Raw genomic sequence first — 17,373 nt, forward strand, 5'->3', positions numbered from 1 at the left:
CCTGAAAGTCTGTCGCATCATCTTCAACTTATTAATAGGCTAAAATATTAACCAGACAAACAGCAAATAGCTAGGAGCCAAACAATTTATTGATTCTACTTTCTAATCGCAGGAATAACATGTTGCTTGAAAACTCGAAAAACTATTGCAATTGTAACAAGAATGCTATCCATTCCAAATCAATGGAAGATATACGTGCACTGCCAACCGCAAATCACAGTCATAATAATAACAGTACAAAATTCAAACATCGCATTTCAGCATCGGCATCAAACGACGAAAGCAACTACTCAGCAAATAAGTTTGGAAGCAATTTGAATAATTGGAAATATAAACGACACTCAATGGATAATTTATTCGATGCTGGAATTAAGACGCTCGAAAGTACATTTCAGGTCATTTTTTCTCAGAGAGAAACTCATTTGATTTGTTTTTCTTCCATATATTTACCTTTACCGGGATTGCATTGCTAAAGAAATACGTATGCGTTACAGATAACGGTTGACTAATAGATTTGAAAGTTGGTTGCATTTTACAATCACAGTCGACAATGAATGGTGCAGTTGGTTGTTGTGCCTGATTGCAATTTTGCAATGTGCCATTCGCCAATTTGTTTGGGAACAAGCTCGTGTGGTCGATTGCATATTTGTTTATGTATCTTCTCTTGAATAACCCAATTGACGCTAAGCATGATAGGTCTTAGGAGTTAGTTAACAGCCCGTGAAAAAAGCTCGGTCCACAAAATCGGGTACAAAGCAACAACTCAGATGAAGTATATTAAAGTGGAGCTGTCATAACTAGAATCTGAACATAACAATCAACAAAACCCCAACTTTTTATGGGGCAGTAAAAAAGCAATTGCTTGAATAGTAAATGTCAGCAGTCAACTTATCTATCCTTCAATCATATAGTCTAGAAACATTTGGTGAAAAATAAAATTTGACTTTGATAGGCATCTATCATATTGCAATCTTCGAAAATATCTCTTTTTGTGATATTAAATTCAAATTGCTGGCACCCCAAGGTTTGGGTTTCATGCTAAAAAGTTCTTATAAAAATGCAAAGCATTTAAAGCCCAATTACTCTTATGCTAACATAAATGTTCCGATTTTCATCAATAAAGACACATCCAACTTCATTGTACTTGGTCCAATTAATTGTTATTATTCACCTCATTGATTAGCTATGAATGTGTGACCTACTCCATTTCGTATTCTAACTGTTGCGATAACAAAACGCTAGAGGAAATTATATTAAGCAATTAAAACCAAATAGCACATTGTTCCACTAAAATGCATGATCAAAGTGCTAAGACCTCATTACTTTGGCAAGTAACTAACGCATATAAACAAAACCGCTACTACCGTCTTCAAACTTAACAACGCAGTAACTCTACGATTTCTCTTACAACCTAATTGAAAAGTCTCTTCTCCTTTCCGTAGAATGACAGTAATCGCCCACACTTCGTAGCAGTCACATCCCTTGAAGATGTGCAGGCGGTACGATGTGCCGAGTTCCATCCAAGTGGACGTGTCTATGCAGTGGGATCCAATTCAAAAACGTTCAGAATATGTGAATATCCATCATTGTCGGAAGTCAGGTACGTATACTACACGCTCTATAAAATTCGTTTGAATAAATCCTATTAAATTCCTTCCAGGGAAGAGCATACAACATACCAGCCAACAGTTCTATTCAAACGAACGAAACACCACAAGGGCTCGATATACTGCATGGGCTGGGCCCCAGACGGTGAGCTTGTGGCGACTGGTTCAAATGACAAAACAATTAAACTCATGCGATACGATGAAGTTAAAAAGCAGCTGGAAGGACGTGAAATTGAGTTAACTATGCACGATGGTACTGTTCGAGATCTTTGCTTCTTGGAGGATACGTCGAATAAAGCTAGTTTGCTTATTAGCGGTGGTGCTGGTGATTGTAAAATATACGTGACAGATTGCGCCACAGCTACACCATTCCAGGCTCTTAGCGGTCATGGTGGTCATATTCTGTCACTATACAATTGGGGAGGTGCTATGTTTGTTTCCGGGTCACAAGTGAGTATGGTAGACAAATTAGCACGATTGTAATAATCCTTGAAAAATTTCCTTTAGGATAAAACCATTAGATTTTGGGATCTACGCACAAGAGGCTGCGTTAATACTATAACGCCAGCTACATCGCCGGGAACACGGCAAGGTTCACCAGTGGCTGCTGTTTGTGTTGATCCGTCAGGTCGTTTATTGGTATCAGGTCATGAAGACAGCTCCTGTGTTCTATATGATATACGTGGTAACAGACCTATCCAGTGCTTCAAACCACATTCAGCTGATATAAGGTAATTTAAGGAATATTTTTTCAAATAGATATATGCAATAAGGTGGAAATTTGAGGCTTTCTCATGTGAAATCAAAGTTTTTTTTAACTATACAGACAGTTTGCGTCCTTCGGAATAGCATTGGTCTGTTAAAACTATGTTAAATCTATAAAGAACACAATCCGTTTAGTGGGCGGGTGAGAATCAACCGCGGTTTACAGTTTGGTACTTGAGCTACACAATATAAATGCGTTAATTACCTCACATGGACGATAGTTGCTTTAAAGACCCGCCAAATTTGAATGGTATTTGCTGATATTATAGTTAGCCAACCATGGGAGCGCTCTGTAGGTTTATAATTTTCCTTAACTCTTCAATTGCGATGGTAGTTAATTTTTACCTACAGAATCCTTTTGTTATCATCTGTTAATCGCATTTAGCCGAATTCATTCCATTCTCTTGGTTTTTTTTTTCACCAAAAAGTTAAGATGGTTCAAAACATTTCAACAATGAATCTAACCGTTGGGCTAGAGAGTTCGTAGGCTGGATGAATAAAAAGGAATTCCGTATGTTAATAAAACATCAAAAAAGTTAACAAAATAATTTTGGATGATTGCAAAGTGAAATTGATCCATGATAACTGAGGCTCTAAAGATATCAAAGGAACGTACTGGATATATCGTCCACGAATGTTTGGGTACGCGAAAGTTCTGTTCGATGGGAGTGCCGCGCGAGTTCATAATCGACCAAAAATAACGAGTTTACGATTCTGAGCAGTGTTTGAAGCTCCTCCTCAATAAAAAAGCCGCATTTATGCGTCGATAACGAACGACGAAACATGCGTCTATTATTTCACACCAAAAATCACAATCATCATTTGAGTGAACTGCACATGGTGGATCGGCTCCAAAGCGTGCAAAGACGCAACAGTTAGCTGGCGAAGCTATGGTATCAGTATTTTGCGATATACATGATATAATGTTCATCAACTAACTTGAGAAGGGAAAAACCATCAGCAGCTATTATTACACAGCATTATTGGAGCGTTTGAAGGATGAAATCGCGTAAAATGGCCCCATTTGAAGAAGTGCTGTTCCATCAAGACAATACACCGTGTCACAAATCAATGAAAACGGATTGGGCTTCGAATTGCTACCGCATCCACCATATTCTCCAGATCTGACCCCAAGCGACCTTTTCCTGTTCTCAGACCTAAAGAGAATACTCGGGCCGAAACTGAGGCCTATTTTGAGGCTAAAGACAAATCGTACCATAAAAATGCCATGGAAAATATTAAATAATAAAATCAAATTGTATCCATGTTAGCCTACGAATTTTTGATCTGTTATAGCTGAATTAACGTATTGAGGATTGGAATTAATTCATAGCATAATAAATGAAGATAGGAATACAGTGGCACCTCTCAAAGCATTGTTCATCGTTTTCCACTGCTTTTTGTTATCTTTCTGAAAAACCGTTTCAGCGTTTCCAAATAAGTTTTCACAATTTTCACAACGTGGGGTCTGGGATTGTCATGGAGTCACCTTGTCGTGTCGATTCTCAAATTACAGACGCTTTTGATTCAACGCTTGCTTCAAATCGGACCGGTAACGGTCCTACGATGGGAGCTCTGATAATCTTTTTTTATGGGACTAAAGGTAATGCGGTAATGATCGATTTAGAAGCTTTTCACAACAAGATATATCGCAAGAAGATTACGGTTACAGATCCCGCACTTGGGTTCAGCTGGATTCAATTTCCACCTCAGTCGACGCGGTAGGACGGGCCCCGGTCCTGTCGAGAAATGGGCAAGGGTTCTTGACGCATGGACGGCGTCAGGAAGCAAGCAAGTTAGTCCGCACACAACGAACAAAACAAATACGTATCTGCACGCTAAATGTTAGTACCCTAACTGGAAAGACCGAGGAACTCGCAAGAGCCCTTCGGAAAAGGCGCATTGACATCTGCGCTCTGCAAGAAACCCGATGGTCTGGTTCCAAAAGCTGCGACATTGAACGCGAACGCGGTAAAAATGGCTACAAACTTCTCTATTTTGGTAACCCACACACTCAATATGGTGTTGGCATTGCCATCTCAGAGGGTTTCCGTGATGCCATTAAAGAAGTCGAACGATTTGATGATCGGCTGATGAAGCTCACCATTATATCAGATGATCGCACTATTCACTTCTTCACTGCGTATGCACCACAGACAGGCCGACCAGATGCCGAGAAAGATGCCTTCTGGCAACTTCTCGATGAAAAGACTTGTCACGTGCCTGCTGACGATTACATAATCATTGCCGGCGACCTTAATGGTCATGTGGGTGAAAAGGCAGACGGTAACAGATGCCATGGGGGAAAGGGGTTCGGAGCGCGCAATGAAGGTGGCGAGCGTATAATCGATTTTGCGGACACCCATGACCTTGTACTTATGAATACATGGTTCATCAAACGATTGTCTCATCTTCCCACATTTTATAGTGGGAACAATAAAACGCAAATCGACTATATTCTCATAAGACGCCAACATTTTACCACTGTCACTGATTGCAAAGTCGTTCCCTATGAGACCATCGCATCTCAGCATCGGCCGTTGATTGCTGTCCTGCGAATTAAGCCACCGATAAAACGGCGTGAGGAACGCACTGGCCCGCCGCGCATTAAATGGTGGCGATTTGGTGAGAAGAAGGAAGAAACGGTCTCACTCATACGATTGCCAACCATTACGAATGTGGAAGTATCATGGAACCAAATGAAAGACACGATCCACGAAGCGGCCTCTGCAACCCTCGGGGTCACCAAGCCGGGTAAGCGGTACATCAACCGAGATACTTGGCTTTGGAATGATGTTGAAATGAAGGTCCGTGAAAAGAAACACCTCTACCACAAATTTCTCGACGATAAAACGCCTGCTAATTGGCAAATTTATAAGAATGCCAACCGGGAAGCAAAGAAAGCGGTCGCTGTCACCCGAGCGAACCATTTTAAAAATCTTTATGATAAACTAGACACTCGGGATGGCGAGAGAGATCTGTATCGAGCCGTGATGAACGCACACAGGATATCGAACACTTCTGTTGTGTTAATGACAAGAACGGTACTTTGCTTACCAACCGTCGACCCGCAACGGATAGATGGCGAGAATACTTCGAGCAGATTTCAACTGAAAAATTTGCTCATCCTCCACTTCCACAATCATTGCCGACATTTGGAGCAGTTCCACCAGTCAGCGTAACTGAAGTCGAGGAGGCAATAAAACAAATGAAATCGGGGAAAGCAACAGGACTTGACGACATCGCATCTGAGCTCTGGAAAGCGAAGAGCTGGGACCCAACACTGTGGCTCAGTGAATTCTTTAACCGGGTTATTCAGGAAGGAAGAACACCATCCGACTGGAAAGAAAGTACCACTGTTCCAATATGGAAAAAGAAAGGTAACCCAGCAGAATGTTCAAATTACCGTCCGATCCGGTTACTTTCCCATACCATGATGCTACGTTGGACTAGTGGCGTTACACGTTTAAATCACATCCGAAATGAGGATATCCGCGATCGTTATGGGGTTGCACCGATCGTGGAAAAGTTGCGAGAGAGGCGTCTTCGATGGTATGGTCACGCAATTCGTGCAAACGAGAATTCACTTGCAAAGATTGGTCTGAACATCGAAGTCGATGGTAAGCGACCAAAAGGCAGACCTAAGCAACGGTGGCTTGATACGCTGGATGGGGATTTGAAAGCCTCGAGATTGCACCCAGATTTATAAAAATCCTAGATATGTATCACGGAATGTCAGTTGGAATACGTGTGCCCGTTAAGTATGCGATAATCTTCATTAGATCTCGCCATTCCTTTTGATAATAAGCAGAGGGGCCCATAGGCATTCAGGAGAGTGAGCGGTCCATAGCTTCATCGAATTCCTTTTTAACTGCTTTATGTTTGCCTGGCGTTATGACAATGTAAGGATGAGCAGACTAACGGATGACCGTTGGCACGCCTCCAAGATTCCTCATCTCTAGACAAAGCTGCACCAAGCCGTGAAATGGTGATGAACGTGTTTCACTATAAGGACCTCGCACTTAATTCACGTCGACAATGACAAATTTCTAAATTAATTGACGTAGCTTCAAATCCATGTTAACCGTAATTGCTCCGTACATTGCATAGTTGTTCAGTGCGTCCATCCAAGGGGCTCGGCCCTTTTTTGATTAGATTGGCCTGTTTCGTTCGGATTCGACAATATTCTCGGTCATAGTATATGCAGAAGAGCAGTCGGCGAGGCAACACCGCACAATAGTATACCTAGAAACCAGTAGATTAGTTCATCCCTTACTGGTATCAGTATTCAAAGCAACTATCACGCTTTTGGTCCATATAAAAAGACAGGTCGAAAACTTCACAAGTTTGCATTTTTGGGCATTTCTTTCACTTTTATATTTGGGAAGATTTTCTCTTTGAGTTTTTTATCCCAAATTTGTGTTTCAATGTCAGATTTCGGTATTCTCTTCCCGTTTGAGTCATGGTTTCATCCGTAATCCAACTTCTTTTGTTTGCGCAGTACTTTGTAGTATATATTGCAGCATGCTATGGGACGCCTGCTTGAAATCTACAAACAACCGGTGCACATTTATGTTTAATTTTCAGCAGCTTTCCCTAGTCCATTTTATTACCTGCCAAGCCAGATTAATCCTAACCTGAGTTGCATGCGAACAGACGCGTATCATGGGTTACAGATAATGACATGACCCACTGGATAAGCTGCGAATAAATTATCCTATAAACAAGTAACCACGAAAAAGTGGAATATTTCATTTGTGTTTGTTTTCCTGTACCCAATCTTCCTTTCTATGAATTGCAGTGGCATTACACAGTATTTCAGCGGCTCCCCTCTAAATACCCTCCCTATCTTTCAAGGTAACTATGGGACATGGTAACACTTGGGTTCCCCATCGCAAAAATGTCTTTTGTCATAGTTGCATGACCGGATCCATAACTACAACAATTTTAAAGACTGAAACAAAAAGAAATCGATTGAGTATTACAACAAATTCGACACTACGTAGGATTTTCGTTTTAAATGGATCTTTGCGAAAATGGCGTGATTTTTTAAAAGAAAAATAAAAAAACTCCAAGAGATTACTGGAAGAAAAATTCTTACTTAATGTAAGTCCCAGATTGATGTTCCGGAACAGTACTTCTCAATCAATATCGGGTGGTAGTAAAAAACGCAACGAATTTTTTAAGAAGTTTCACTTGAGCTCGGGGTGAAGTCATTAATTCATCGGACTAGAGCAACTTAAATATCTCACCTGCAAATCACTCCATGAACCGAGTAGTCAGGAAAAGGTTAGAAACCTGGGAAATTGACCCAATTTTCAATGAGACCTTGACCGCATTCCACGTCGCATACACAGAATATTCTGGGATTTTTCCAGCTTTTAGGCCAGAGATACCAAAATTCAAGTCTATCTCGACAATTAACAATATCATTGCTTTGAAATAATTAAAACTTGCTTTTTCTATTCGTTAGTGTTATTTATTGGTCTTGCAAATAAAAAAAACCACTTGTTAGCAGTGTTAGCACTTATGAAGGCAACAAATGGTTCCCGAAATATCGGGATTTGCGAGACCAATAATTAACACAAGTGAATAGAAAAAGCAAGGTTTAATTACTACCTTGTTGATGACAATAGGCCCGATCTAGTTCGGCTTTTCAAGGAAAACGAACGTGCTTCATATTCAATTTAGCCATACCGTTGGCTCAGTACACTGGTGAAAAAACAGCAGTATAAACCCAGAACTACGGCCGCTTGGCAGATGATCATATCATATCATTAGACTTCAAATAATTCAGATAGTGTCAGTCGAAATTATAGCGACGGTAGTAGTCCCTCATCAAACCGCACTGGTCAAACACAAGCACGAACAAGAATAAGGATAGGGGAATACAACTTTGAGACCGTTGACAATTTCTCCTATCTAGGGTCGAAAATCACAACCGATAACAACTACGATGATGAAATCCGCGCACGGTTGTTGTCAGCCAACAGAGTCTACTTCAGCTTACAAAGACTGTTCCGCTCGAAACGTCTCACCATAGGGTCAAAGCTCTTACTGTACAAGACTATGATCTTGCCAGTCCTCATGTATTCCTCGGAAACTTGGGTTCTTAGCAAGAAAAATTGCGAACTCTTGGCCGCGTTCGAGAGAAGAATCCTCCGAAGAATTTTTGGCCCCCTACATGAGGATGGACGATTCCGTAGCCTACACAATGACGAAATCTATGAGCGATACCATGACCGTCCGGTTGTGGATAAAATCCGGCTCAATAGGTTACGGTGGGCGGGTCACTTAATCCGTATGGATGAAGATGATCCCACCCGGAAAGTCTATAAGGGCAATATCTATGGTAGGAAAAGAAGACGAGGCAGACCCTGCCTAAGATGGAGCGATGGCGTGGGCCAGGACGCCAGACAGCTTTTAGGGATATCGAATTGGTGGACCTCGGCGCAAAACCGGGATGTCTGGAGTTCCTTATTAAGGCAGGCCTAGACCGGATACCGGTTGTTGCGCCGTTGATGATGATGAGTAGTCCCTCAAAATTTACATAAAACCTCTCGACCTAAGGTTCGGACTATACATGGAACTGCAGGAGGCTGTGCTATAGTCCGAAACGCCCTGATCGGTAACACTTCACGCTAGGGGGTGTACTCTGACAATCGGGAATGTAGAAATATATTTTCATACAATAATATGTTCTCCGTTTTTATTTATGACTTCGTGTCATCTTTCCAACAATTTCATTATTCCGCTTTGATAGAAGGTTTGGGTCTGTGGGGCGAAAAACCGAACGAGGTGCGTTATCACAACAGTTTGATCAGCGTACGATTTCCCTTTTAGGGAGTTTTGCAGGGACTAGAACAAGTATGAGTACCGGGGATAAGGCAAAATATCCCATGCAAATTGCACTAATTTTTATTGAGTGGTTATATGGTGTGAAGACTGGCGTTGTCACGATAGAATAGGACACCTTTGCGATTGACCAGTTCTGGGTGATTCTGTCGCAATGTTTGATCCAATTTCAAATTGATGTTTTCCCCTGAGAAAGCAGCTCGTAAAACAGTACACTATCATGATCCCACCATATGGATCACAAAATCTTGTTCAGATGCAGGCCAGCTTTCGGCTCGACCCTGACCAATGTGCGAGGCCGATATCAACAACGGTCTACGACAAGGGGACGCCCTATCATGCGTCCTCTTTAACCTGGCCCTCGAGAAAGTGATCCGTGATGCTGAGGTAAATGCAAGGGGTACGATCCTCTTTAAGTCCACCCAACTACTGGCCTATGCTGACGATATCAACATCATGGGAAGAACGACCCGAGACGTACAAATTGCCTCCATCCAGATCGAGCAGGTGGTAATTGGTGCGAGATCTTGGGCTACACATCAATGAAGGCAAGACAAAATATACGGTGGCAACGTTAGCACCGGAAACCAACCAACCAACATCAAACCGCACTGGTCCATCAGGAAGAATAAATATAGGAAACTTCAACTTTGAGACCGTTGATTATTTCTCCTATCTAAGGTCGAAAATCGCAACCGATAACAGCTACGATAATGATATCCGCGCACAGTTGTTGGCAGCCAACAGAGCCTATTTCAGCTTACAAAAACTGTTCCGTTCGAAACGTCTCACCATAGGGTCAAAGCTCTTACTCTACAAGACAATGATTTTGCCAGTCCTCATGTATTCCTCGGAGACTTGGGTTTTTAACAAGAAAAACTGCGAACTTTTGGCCTCGGTCGAGAGAAGAATCAGAAAAATCTTCTACATAACGACGAAATCTATGAGCGATATCATGGCTGTCTGATTGCGGATAAAATCCGGCTCAATTGGTTGTGGTGGACAGGTCACTTAATCCGTATGGATGAGGATGATCCAGCCCGAAAAGTCTGTAAGCGCAAAATTTATTTATTTACACTAGATAGAAAAAGAAGAAGAAACAGACCCTGCCTGAGATGGAGCAATGACGTAGGCCTGGAAGCCAAACAGCTTTTAAGGAATTGGTGGACCTCGGCGTAAAACCAGGATGAAATCTTGGTCAATGAAGATCGTAATCACAACCCTAAAATATGGCGTACATCCCGCATTAGTATCCCTCTTCACTAGTTTAATCAGAAATTCAATCTTTTTCTATAAAATGTTTAGCGTGTTTTACAGCTAGTAGAAGGAATTTTGCTTAAACAGGAAAATAACGATTTTCTGAAAAAATAATAATACGAAGGGACGCAAGCCTGATAATTCCTACCAATCCTGTTTCATTCATGTTCGAAGCTATTACCACGCCGAGAATAAAACTACTTTCCCCTTTGAAACTCTGAAATTTCAGTGAATGCGACTTCTGATCTTATTAATGTTTTTTGGAATCGGCGCGTTAGTCCAAGGTAATTTTCCAATCTTATCAGTCTCCTTGTAGCGTCTCACGGCCTGGTTGACAATAATTCGTTTATAATCAGCCAACAGTGTCGATTAGCTTGGATTTCACTTCAGCACATACAACTGTGGCAACAATGATTAATATTATATTAACATATATCAGCAAAGATTCATTTCTATGCAGAACGCTAGTTGCTGCCTTTTATCAATTCGTTCCATTTCAAGTACAACCAGTAATTCACCTTATTATTTCTGTATAATTCCAGATCTATTCGGTTCTCTCCATCGGCTTACTACTTATTAACAGCCGGCTACGATAATAAACTTGTATTAACTGACTTACAAGGCGATTTAACCCTTCCGCTACCCTCGGTGGTGGTCGCACATCACACGGACAAAGTAATTTCAGGTCGATGGCATCCGACTGATTTCTCTTTTCTATCGACGTCAGCCGACAAAACAGCCACGCTTTGGGCCTTGCCGCCCCTGTAAGATGTTATATGTATATCGTTTAACGGTGTTTTTTTATATTATTACTTATTATGATATGCAATCGAACAAACAGAACATAATGCAAGTATAAAATAGATAAAAAGCAAACAAAGAAAAATAAGAAGAATAAAAAAAAAACTGAAAACTAATAAAATAATTTAAATCTTTTTTAACGTGTAAAATCCACAAAGATTTTTTTTATTAAGATAATGATTTTTTTACGATTATTTTTGTTGCATCGTTGTTTAATTATTTTTTATTTACTTTTTCCGTTTTTCACACATAGTGTTCGGATGAAGATATTTATTTATATTCAAATTCAATACGATATAAATCAAAACGGCAGAAAACCTGAAAATAGCTGAAATCAAATTGTAAACTGACATATTAAAAAAATATATTACCAAAAATAAAGCGGAGCTTGTTGCATTTTTAATCAAATATTTTTGCAGTTTTTATAAGCCCACAGGTCCAATGGTGTCTAGTTTCAGAGGAAATGTGATGTGAGGACAGATTGAAAGTTCTAAAAAATATTGACGAGTCTGCATAGATCCAGACTAGAAAAGACTTATACAAATTCTTTGACGTTGTTGCTTCTACTTTTCATCGAAAGCCGATTTGCATTTCTAAAACTTTATGCAGAACTAATTCAATAGATAGCCGTTTATATTCTGCATCCAATCAAATAAAAGCAGCGTTTCAAGAAGTATATACCTAATTCTTGGGTAAGAATGACGTAAAAGATTAGATAATCAAGCTTAAGACTAAATTCTTCCTGTTACATATCTATAGTTAGAAACTTCAGATGATTCAGACATGATACAGGCTGTTACTGGTCATGTGATTTCGCCTTCAAAATCTACTATTGCTTTAATCCATTGAATCAAAGTTGTCCATCTCACATTCGATATTCCTAGTATGCCGTAAAATATCTTATTTGCTGCGTTTGCGCAGTATGCTTTTTAAACGCGACACGTTTGTTAATAAATGCACAATGAGGAAAAAAAGATTTTTAACTAATCCATTAGTTCATATGGTTATACACATGTATTTTGTAAGATCTATTGCTACCTCTTCTTAATTGAGATGCTTTTGAATAATTATTGGAAAAAATATAGTAATGCATCTTCGATAACTTAAGGAGCGCGTGCTCTGGCTATAATTATACAACGGCAACGGATTCATTGGAGGTATACATCCATAATACCACCACCACGTCTGGCGGTCCAAATTGAATTTTGCTGACAGCAGGAAGCTTCTAGCGCAGATTCAGAGGCTCCGTTGCCTAAGTATCACTGGAACAATGAGTACCACACCGACTGCGGCTTCTGAAGCTATCCTAAATATACCCCCATTCATTTGTATCATCTGGCAGCTCTGATGACGGCCGATCTAAGGTTTCCAAATTCATCTTTGAAAAGACGTACTCCGTCGTAATCACTAAAAGAGAAGAATGATCGATAAATGGACATGAGTCTTTTCGAATTACAGACATAATAGTCTTCAAGACGACCATATTCCAGGCGTAGATGTATGCCATTTCATTGGCAGCAGAATAATACTTGCGACAAAAATGGAGGGGCCGCACCATTCGAATCTGTTTCGACAGTCGGCTAGCATTATCAACACTAAACAGCAAAGATATATCATGCCAGTTGGTGTCGAGTTGTCATCAGGTGCAGCGGAAACTTGGTCGACTGAACGAAACATTCCTGATATATGGGCGCTAGGGTACTCAAACATCGCTGGTAGTGAGGAGATTGGTTCGCCAAAGGTGTGGATCCACAATGATGGGACCAAAACCAGCTTTTGCCACTCGGCCACTGTCAAGTCTACTCTGAAGGGTAAACTTACAAGGATTCATGTAGCCGAGTAGAGAAATTTGAACTCTTGCTGGCCAGCGAAAGTTCTTGTCAAAGAACCTAGAGCATTTCCGTTGCCCCTTGAGAAGGTAAGGCTTTTAACGGGACACTGCTAGTTAAACTACCATATGGTAAAGGTTGGGGTGATGGTTTCAGCTATATGCAGCCAGTCTAAGAAGGAGGGAGAGGCGGTCCTGCACTTCATATCCAGTTGCCCGGACTTCTCAGATCCCAGACGAAGACATCGCGGTAAAGTGTTCTTCAATGAACAGTATACAAACTCTCTGCCTCTGTTTTCAGATTCGCAAAGCCAACGGCATTTGTAGGCGAGAAGTCATTGAATAGGCAATTTACGGGGATAGTACAGGGGGCGGCAGCATAACTTCCTTTTTTCAAAACTCAATAAAAACTATTGTATGCTTCGGAAAATATTTATTTATTTTTTATAATGTAGGTACATGTCTAAAGTTTTTATTTACATTGTTTTGAAGATCAAATCTGTTAGGTGACGTCCCCCATTCTCCATACATTGCCTAAACCGATTTCTGGCGTTTGTCATGACTCTTGTTAGCATAGCAGGTGTTATGTTGGCAATTTCTTCTTGGATGTTGGTCTTCAAATCTTTTAGGGTTCTCGGACGGTTCACATAAACACGGAATTTCAAAAAACCCCATAGAAAAAAATCACAAGGGGACAGATCGGGAGAGCGTGCCGGCCATTCCAAATCGCCTCTAATTGAGATAAGGCGCTCTGGAAAGTGTTCCCTCAAAACAGCCATCGATGCTGTTGAAGTGTGTGCTGTTGCACCGTCTTGTTGGAACCAAGTGTCCAAATTTTCTAGCCGTGGGAAAAAAAAATTCTGTAGCATGTTTACATACCGGTCCGAATTCACTGTCACTGTAACCTCATTTTCCTCAAAAAACCAGAGACCAATAATTCCAGCTGAGGAAATTGCACACCACACTGTGACTTTGGGTGAATGCAAAGGCTTTTGATGCAATTCTCCAGGGTTGGTGTCAGCCCAGTAGCGCATGTTTTGTTTGTTAACCGACCCACACAAATGAAAATGGGCTTCATCGCTAACAAAAAAAAAAACAATAGCACCCTCGGGAACGACATCAAGAAGAAGCTCACACGCGTTCATCCGAGAATTGAAGTCACGTTCTAAAAGTTCCTGCACTATCGCCATCTTATAGGGATGAAAATGAAGATCATCACGAAGAATTCTTCTCACAGAACGATCGGATAGTCCAAGGGCAGATGCGTGTTTGGGCGCAAAACGCCGTGGCGATCGCAACATTGACGCTCTCACTGCTTCAATGTTCTCAGGTGACTAACGGGCCGAGAGACTCCAGTTCTTCCTTTTGTCGCACTTGCAGTTTGTCTGAATGTAGTGACCCATGTAACAATCGATTTGCGGTCTGGGACGGGAGCCAACGGGGCTAAATTAAAGCGATTCCGAAATGCACGCTGTGTTGCAATAACCGAACATCCGCTTGAAAAGTAAACCTCAACGGCAAAGGCACGCTCCTCACTATTCCAACGCATGATGGCGACTGAACCGTGTCGGGACGAAACTTTACAGTATCCCCTCTTGAACGGGATCACTAGCGCTCCGCTATGACATCAACTAACTGAGTGACGCGCATTTTAAAAAAGGAAGTTATGCTGCCGCACCCTGTACAATGGGCTGAGTGCTCGCAGACTGCGGTTCTCCCACTAAACTATAGTATACTATGGCGAGGCCTCTGCCAGCATCATTGTAGAGAATTTTATAGTGCGGAATACGTTACTTCAGGCGTCTCTCCAAGTTTGATTTCATTTAGTAGGGACTTTGTGTAGAGTGGACCGTAAGAGATAAAGGAGAGTGGTTGGTGCGAATATTTTCAGATTATTTATTAATAAGGCTGATGAGGAATTGCAGGTATGCATCCGGTTGGTCTTCGCCAAGTAAATAAATTAGAGCTCCAGAATGTGGTAATATTGACCAAAAGCGAAGTGAAGGGAGTTTTGAATCGATCCTTCTGAAGAAAGTCAGAACAGATCGAAGATTATCGCAAGGGCTGCTGGGTATAGGGGTTTGGGGGTACCATGCTCTGGTCACCGCGGTGTAAGAAGAGCATACATTTTCGCCCGGGTTTTTTTTTTTATTTTATTATTTATCGTCTGGGTTGATTTGGAAAGAGGTCTCTCGCTCTGGTAGAGAAGTGTCGCGAGAAATGTTAGCAATGTGAAGCGAATTTCACGAAGATTTACTTTTCGCTACTTTTGTGTGTTTTAATATATTGCTCGCACAGAACGTTTAGGAAAATTAGCGGGGTATCCAATTTCCCCATAATTGACTCACTTTATATCTTTAATCACTACCGTACTGAATTTCGTCGCCCTTCTTTGGTTTTCTCCCACTTCACCCTCTGATGGAGGAGACATCTAATTTTAACAGCTTTAATAAAGTGTTCCTTGGAAGCTACTGTTATCTTGAAACGAGAAAAGGGTGGAGTTCACGAGCAGCCTTTAACTCAGATTTCGGTGGTGGTAAAAAACCTGAGAAGATTTCACATTGGATTAGCGTGAGTTCACGCTCCTCTTTGGAGTAGACTGGCTTTCAAGTTTAAAGTCTTTCGCCAACAATTTTTGTTTTTTGTTTAGGGATTGAGGGATCCTAAGTCCGCGTCCACAAACGGAGAGCACTTTCTTTGAGCTTAACAGTCAAGGTTCAAAAAATTAAAAGAGGATTTAGACGGTTTTTTTCGTTCTAGGGAGCAGTGTAACAGACGCAGTACACAGGTGTTATACGCTCCTTTTTATAATTCACAAAGCACACCATGAGTGCGAATTAAATCGAAGGTAAATCCGCCAACCCTTCAGACTAAAGCTTGGTCAGAACTGGAGAATTTTTGTTTAGTGATTACTGCGTGCGCTGAAAGCTGCCCAAACTGGGCTGCGTAGAGTAGCACGGAACTAACTATCCTAGAAATAAAAAGAGATCGACTTTGTCTTGGTCCGCCAATGCTCGGTAGTATCCTCGAGATCGTTACAGCGATGGAAGAAGCTTTAGTTACAGTGCACTCAATGTGCTTTTTAAAGTTGAGCCTTTTGTCAATCATTACTCCCAAGTATTTGAGCGACTCTTGGGAGTAAATTGTCTGTTCACCAACTTTAATTTTCACGGGTGTGTCCTTCCTGCTCATTAGTACTAGTTCCGTTTTATGTTCAGCAAGCCATAGACCGCAGGAATTGATCTTCCATGTTGCTTCATTTGCGTAGATTTCGATCTCGTCAAGCGTTTTGCAGATTATCCCGATATCGTCCGCAAAGCCAGTGGTTGTCACGGCGTTAGGAAGGCGTAGTGTCAACAGTCCATCGTACATAATTAACCACAGTAAGGGACCTGAGCCAGACCACTGTGGTACGCACCACGTCATCGGGAATAATTTCAGTCCATCGTCCAAGTCGCAGAATAATCTTCTTCTTAGAAGAAATGCAACAACGATGCGTACAATGCACTTCGGGGCCTGTAGTTTGGTTAGAGCCTCTACGATTTTTGTCTACTTTACAGGGTTGAATGCATTTTCTGCATCGAGTGTTACCACTGCGCAGCATTTGTCATCTTGTATTGCAGTGCGAGTCGGGTCAGTCAGTGTTGATTGCGTCGGCGATTGATCCGGTTGAGGCCTTCTTCCTTTTCCGCAAGAGCGAGCAGCCTGTTGTATGATACTCGTTCAAATAGTTTACCAATGATAATGACCAAACATATCGGTCGATATGAGGAGGGGTCACCCAATGGTTTACCTGGCTTCGGAATAAATATCAGCCTTTGCAGCTTCCATTGTTCGGGGAATTCTCCTTCTCTAAGGCATACCGTAAAAACTTGGGCAAACATACCTAGTGCTGACCTGGCTGCCACTTTCTGAGCGATATTCGGAATTCCATCTGGCCCTGGGATCTAATTTTCAGCGAATTACCTTGCTGCATCTGGAATTTCCTCTTCTGTCACTACAGGAATTTCGTCCTAATGATCGCTGTGTATGTACTCTTCGCTGACATGCCAGTGCAGGTCTTTGATAAGGGTGTCACTGACGAAAGTGAAGTCTACTACCGATTTTAATTCTCCCCTCTGGTATGTGTTGGCTCCCCCAGAGTTCGCAAGTACTCCCCCCCCCCTTGCATTTGTTCTGCTTTCCCAATCTTCAGCTTGCATTGAAGGATGTTTTCTCCAGCAATAAAGTGAACTCCTCCAGCGTGAGGCTCGGGGATGC

The 17,373-nt window shown here is 41.5% G+C and overlaps 1 protein-coding gene across 8 annotated transcripts in view; it reads left to right on the forward strand.

The window, feature by feature from the left end:
- LOC119647766 (WD repeat-containing protein 47) overlaps window positions 1-11,671 on the forward strand; it is a 92,619-nt gene extending 80,948 nt beyond the window's left edge. For 4 of the 8 annotated variants that reach the window (XM_038048897.1, XM_038048896.1, XM_038048898.1 and 1 more), the window contains 5 exons: window positions 113-395; window positions 1,443-1,600; window positions 1,661-2,057; window positions 2,115-2,338; window positions 11,027-11,671. In XM_038048897.1, the coding sequence (XP_037904825.1) occupies window positions 113-395; window positions 1,443-1,600; window positions 1,661-2,057; window positions 2,115-2,338; window positions 11,027-11,252 (1,288 nt within the window). In that variant the 3' untranslated portion in view covers window positions 11,253-11,671. The remainder of the gene's footprint in view (window positions 1-112; window positions 396-1,442; window positions 1,601-1,660; window positions 2,058-2,114; window positions 2,339-11,026) is intronic. The other 4 variants (XM_038048892.1, XM_038048899.1, XM_038048900.1 and 1 more) reach the window with 1 other exon arrangement.
- The last annotated feature ends 5,702 nt before the right edge of the window (window positions 11,672-17,373 follow it).

The sequence above is a fragment of the Hermetia illucens genome, chromosome 2, assembly GCF_905115235.1.
Source record: "Hermetia illucens chromosome 2, iHerIll2.2.curated.20191125, whole genome shotgun sequence".
In the NCBI taxonomy this organism is placed as follows: Eukaryota; Metazoa; Arthropoda; class Insecta; order Diptera; family Stratiomyidae; genus Hermetia; species Hermetia illucens.